The 6,072-nt window shown below is 38.0% G+C and overlaps 1 protein-coding gene across 4 annotated transcripts in view; it reads left to right on the top strand.

Annotated features, from left to right (window-relative positions):
- The first annotated feature begins 23 nt into the window (after positions 1-23).
- The window catches only part of RRM2B (ribonucleotide reductase regulatory TP53 inducible subunit M2B), a 27,445-nt gene continuing 21,396 nt past the window's right edge, over positions 24-6,072 (top strand). For 2 of the 4 annotated variants that reach the window (XM_006760274.2, XM_015561728.1), the window contains exon 1: positions 24-433. In XM_006760274.2, coding sequence (XP_006760337.2) covers positions 380-433 — 54 coding nt within the window. In that variant the 5' untranslated portion in view covers positions 24-379. Of the gene's footprint in view, positions 434-3,730; positions 4,106-6,072 lie in introns of those variants that run through there. The other 2 variants (XM_015561729.1, XM_015561730.1) reach the window with 2 other exon arrangements.

The following is a 6,072-nucleotide window of genomic DNA, read 5'->3' on the forward strand; positions in this document are numbered from 1 at the left end:
GAGCGCACCCCCTCCGTGACTCTCCCCGCGTCCGTCCCGTTCCTGGAGACCTGCCCGGGGAAACCGAGGCCGGGAGCCAGGGCTGGTGGATGTAGCGGAGACGTGCATGCCGCCCGGGGGGTGTAGGAGTTGACGCAGGTGGAAGGGGTGGAGGGGAGGGGCCGGAAACCTTAATCAAGGTGATCAGCTCGGGCGGCCAGTTTTGCGCAGACCTGGCTGCTTCGCTGTGAATCGTTGGGGCGTAACTGTTGTCTTCATTGACACAGTAGACACGATCCTGCCCGCACAGAGCACGGAGTGAAATGCTTTATGCAAAGGACAGCGGGTTACGGGTGCTGCATAAGCCGAAATTAACGTGCTTATCCTCTCCTCTGCTTCTATGTCGATAAACGTACATAGGAACAGTAAAGAAACCGTGACTGAGTGTCGTCGGGTAGGTGAAATTGTTGCTCTATAATTTCCATACCCTGTTATTTTTTTGTAAATACTTCTAAACCATTTGTTTTTCTCTTGAACCTGTTGCTGCGTGTCGTTTCTTTGATTTCGTAGAGTTTCAGACAGAGAATTATGCTTAGCCCTACATTTCTTTAGAAAGTGGCAGGTTCCAGATTTTATTTCCAAAATAAAAATACTTTTTTATTTTGTAAACATTTAGTAACTAACTAAATGTTTGTTGAAAATGTCCCTCAAACTTTTTCTTCCTGTTTTGAAACACAAATACGTTTAGTACTGATTTTCCCCCTTGAATGAGTCCAGTCAGATGTTTCCTTTCGTGCCCGCTGTCATTTAGGCTAAAGACCTGGCAGTTGGTTTTCATTTATTATCCCCATCTAAGCGATACACATCCACAGAGAACTTTAGGTCTAGAATGAATCTAAGTGAGCATGTTATGGTCTGGACGGTTTAAACTTGAGGTGCAAGGATGCCTTAAGTACTTTGTCTAGCATTTGAGGTGCATCAGAATCACCCAGTGTACTTTGTAAAAAATGTAAATCACGGGGCCTACACCTAGTAATCAATTTTGATAATGAATCAAAAGCTCTTGGGATGGAAGAAAAGGTGGAATACCTCTAAGAAACTTGATTTCAGATTCGCATCACTTTACACCTAGTTGTCTCTACCCCCAGTCTTATCTGCTCCCCGGTCCTGTTTACGTCTGCCAGATTAACCCGTCATCAAATCAGGGCCTCCATGTCACCCCCTCCAAATAAAAACTCCCCAAAGGGTCTCAGTTCCCACCCAAAAAATGCTCGGCTCCTCACACTGGCAAAGTCCCATTCAAGCAGCTTTTGCATGCCAACTGCCATATCTTTAATTCAGGTTGTCATTTCCACCTCTGAACTTGACACCATAGTTACTACCAAAATCTAGGGTGTTTTTCTTTCTTAATTCATGGATATCTGATGAATCTTCCTAATGCCATCTCTGTTCATGTTCATTGCTACTCAGGAATTTTCCACGTCTATCCATAGAAATGCTTTTCAAATGGCGCCACACAAAGAATGCCAGCAGCTGGAGGTTGGGAGCAAGTGGGGAGAATTAGAGTCTGAGCCTCCCAGCTCCCAAGATGTTTGAAAATCTTTGGCCCACAAAATTCCTAACCTCTTCCAGTGGTTCTCAACCTTCCCGATGCCACGACCCTTTCATACAGTTCCTCTTGTTGTGGTGACCCCCAACCATAAAATTATTTTCGTTGCTACTTCATAACTGTAATTTTGCTACTGTTATGAATCGTCATGTATTTTCATTGTTTGCGACCCACAGGTTGAGAACCGCAAATATCCAGCATGTGGACCCTTTACCAAATTCCTCGCTGTCTCAGCTATTGACCCTTTAGCCAGATGAGATCGAGTCTGCCTTTGCTTTACATCCCGTCAGTGAGTTTTAATCCCAGCTGTCCCTGTTTTTCCATCTCCCCTTTCTGTAGGCTTGGTCCTCAGTCATGCTGCTCCTCTGTATGATTTCCCTGGATAATCACAACCCTTCCCATGGTGTGACTACCAATGGCATCTTTATCTTATTCGGGAAGGAGAGGAGATAGTGCCTCTGCCTACCATAGAGTTGTATTTTCAGCTCTCCCCTGGATATCTTGAAACTGAACCCATTGTTTTTTATTGACCAAATTGACTTTTTAAAGCCTTTTGTGTTTGCAGATTTTTATTCTTGTGACTTGTGTTGGTGGGGCGAGTTCATTCAAATTAAACTTTTGTTAAACATCTAATTAGAAAAGCAAGAGTTTTTGTCAGATTTATTCAGTTATCCTTCAGGTGCTGAGCCCTTTGTATGTGTCTTAAATCAGTTTTGTGTTTCTACTGCTGATTTCCTATTTGGGGCAAGAACAATTTTTAAATTGTTCTCTCCACCTCCAATTTCCCTTCTAATCTAACCACAGTTCTACAAACGTGATCTTAAAACACAGATCTGATCATGTTTCTCACCTGATTAAAAACTTTCAACAGCTCCCAATAGTCTGCATGATAAAAGCCAGATGCCAGTGTTATATCAAAGCAGATCACTTCGACTTGCTCCAAAATTTTTTAAAGTCAACATCTTAATATTCATTTAATGTGCAAAATAGACATATCCACTTTAACCTGAGATAAAGCCTAGAAATGGAGTACAGATTTTAAAAGCTGAAAGCTAACTATTTTTTTATTTGTTTTGTTTCATTTCATCAAAATGATGACCCTGGGGTAAAAAACAGTCAAAACAGTTGCATCAAAATGGCCATAGGGAAATAGCTGTGGCAAAATTCATGTATATTTGCATTTAAGGCCTTCCCATGGCTTTAACACCTGGGCCTATTTTCCAAACAAAATTATAAGTGCAACACTGATTAAATGCACTTTTGTGTATTTTATGAATGTAATTTTTAAAGTAAGCATATATAATATTATAAATCAGTTAATGGAATAATGAGGCTGTTTTGATGAACCTGCTGCTTTGAATTGGGGTGTAGATGATAACTGAAGATTTATACCAAACTTAGCAAACAGTTTCTTTGCATATTTAGCAGAGTTCTCTTAATAAATGTACTGCTAGCCAGTTCTGAGCATTTATCAACCCATGTGCTTTAGAGTGCATTTAGGCTGCTCCCTGATGCATTCACATAATTCTGAGTTTTACCTTACCAGCATCAGTTGTCTTTATTTCTAGTCCTCTTTATACCAACTGTACTTGTAACTATTGTAATTTAACTATTATGTAAACTAATAACATATGAGTATGAAAAGAAAATTGTTTATGAAAACTTGAAAGCTTGGGAAACTCAATAAAGATAAGTCATTAAAAACAAAATCTGTAGACTTAGATAAAAATAAAAAAAGATTGGTGATATTTATAAAAGAGGTAAGGATTCTGCCCTCATATTGCTCTATCTTAAGGCTGTTAAAACTAAAAAGCATAGGTGATGCATCATAGTGTGTTTATGCCAGAAAAATTTGGGATGTCAGTCAGTGAGCCAATTTAACAACAATGACAAAAAGCTTTGGCTTTATAAAAGAAGATTAGTAAGTAAATGTAAGTTACATGTTTTAAGCTAAGTCGTTTTCTTCTGATTTCTTACATTAGCCAATTTTCAACTACCAGTTTGGATTACCTTGAATAGGAAGGCTTCTACTGTATTATTGGTACCATTAATATTATTTCTTTTTCCTTTTGTAGGGGGAAGAGGAGGGTTAAAATTTTTTTTGGTTTACTCCTAAAAAATAGATACAAATGATTACAGGGTATTTTTTATTTTTTGCTTTTTTTTTTTAACTGCCTCTCTTTCATTCTCATGGCATTCTTCACTTAAGCAGAGCTAGCTAGAGAAACTGTCCTCCGAGCTTGTCCCCTCCCCCAAACACACACAAAAAAGAAAAACGACAACCTGGAAACACAAGTTCACGCATTGGTAGTTTCCTTGCTGTACTGTAGAAAACAACTTGTTATTTTTATTACTATTTTTAAAAGGTTGAAAACACATTTAAAACTAAAGTTCTAATCTCATGTTTGTGACACTAGAGAGACCACAGAGTTCTTCAGAGCACATTTGGAAAACACACTTGGGAAGTATTCTCTGCGTTCTTTCTGATTTCATCTCCTTCCATTGTCCCCCCATACTGTAAGTCCTAATTTACAAAGAGTCTTCCAGTTTTTAAAAAATGTTACATGCTCTTAGCCCCCCCCCCCCTTCACATTGCTTTCTTTTCTAACATATGGCTTCCTAACCCAGGTCCATAGAGAGTCTACAGCTTTGGAATGTACTCGTGACACTCCTGACACTGCATTAACATGTTTGTGAATTTTTCTAAGCATCATAAAAATAAGCAATATTTCCATGTCATATCTAGCTCAGTTCAAAGGTTTATATTGCTTAAACTTCATTTATTCACATTGCAAAACCTTTCATACTGCCCTTCTATTCCAGCTTCTTAACAGTCCACATATTATCAGGATGGAATAGGAAGAATAAATGTACAAACATTATTTTCATTCTAATTTAAAGGTACAAGTCTTGAGCAGTTTTCATAGATCCTGTCGTTGATCAATTATTGTCAGTATTTAAAAACTCCAGGATGCTTGGTGTGAAAGGTTTGCTGCTTATGATGTCCTTCTCAACTTCAGTAGAGGCCACATAGCAAATATAGTGAAGGTCAAGGATTCTCGCTCTGTACCCCAGAGACAAAACATATTTAAGAAAGAAAAAGAAAAGAGAAATGCAGAATCATAGCAAAATGCTGTAAATGATGATAAAAGCACAATCTAGAAGAACTAAAGGAAGAACAACGTGGGCCTAGACAAGTTTGAAATATCTGTTGACTGCAGACTTCTGCCTTTTCAATTGGGCTTTAAATTTGAAACTTTTCTAAGAGTTCTTTATTTCCCTGAGGGCAGTCATAGAAGGTATTGATTGATCAAATAATTAACCACTATAATAGTTCTTTTATCATTTCTTTAAGCATAGAGAGAGAGCCAACCAGAAATTATTATGTTCAATAATAACACAGTAATAATTTTAAAAGTATATAGCACTTGAAAGTGTGCAGAGTATGGCAAGTATTATCTTTGATTTACAGTTGATGATGCTCAGATTAAATAACTTCCCTGAAAACATGAATGCGCTTATTTTAAATGAATAAAATTGTGTACTATAAAGGACAGTCTAGAATAAAAAAGGGTTATTTGGTTCACCTATAGAGGTGGCAAATTCCAAAATGTTTATTTTCAGTCTTATTTTTATTGTCTCATTCACCTGTGAACTATGTCCCCATCAATGCCTTGTAATTTCATTACATATATTAATTTTAACCTGGTAAAAGGGAAGGCAAATGCATTTTGAGAAAGTATTCCTCTGTAGATTTTTAAACTTGCATCAGTTAAAAACCACTGCTTTAAACCTTACCAATTTGGCTGTGTGTTTTTTCTTTCTTTCTTTTGTACCAGTTTCAAGTCACATTGGTTCTTTCAACTTTATTGACAAAGAAATTATTTTTTCCTAAAGTCAAATTTGGTGGTTTCCTCCTTTGCCAGTTATATCACTACCACTGTGTTGAAGGAACTTTGCTTAGTGGGAGATAGTAATGTTTACTCTTCTTTAGGTGTAGTTCATTTCAGTGTTTTGAATTCTGGGTTTTAGATAGAGCTGGCCTCAGGGGTGGGCAAACTTTTTGACTCTGACTCGAGGGCCACAGTGGGTTCTTAAACTGGACCTGAGGGCCAGACAAAAGCATGGATGGAGTGTTTGTGTGAACTAATATATAAATTCAAAGTAAACATCATTACATAAAAGGGTATGTCTCTTTTTTTTTTAGTTTTATTCATTTCAAAAGGGCCGGATCCGGCCTGCGGGCCTAGTTTGCCCACGGCTGGTAGCTGCTGTCCATGCATACGGAGGTGTAGCCTCAGGCAAGGCTTTGAGTTCAGACATATCTCAGTTCTAATCTTATTTCTGCCACTTATTAGTTGTAGGATCCTGGGTATGCTATTTACATCCTTCAAGATTTAGTTTCCCCATCTGTAAAATGGAAATAGTTTTCTATGTGTCAGAGTTGTTTACAGATTAAGTGGGATAATGTATATAAAGAATCC

This window comes from Myotis davidii, unplaced genomic scaffold, assembly GCF_000327345.1.
Source record: "Myotis davidii unplaced genomic scaffold, ASM32734v1 scaffold497, whole genome shotgun sequence".
Classification (NCBI taxonomy): domain Eukaryota; kingdom Metazoa; phylum Chordata; class Mammalia; order Chiroptera; family Vespertilionidae; genus Myotis; species Myotis davidii.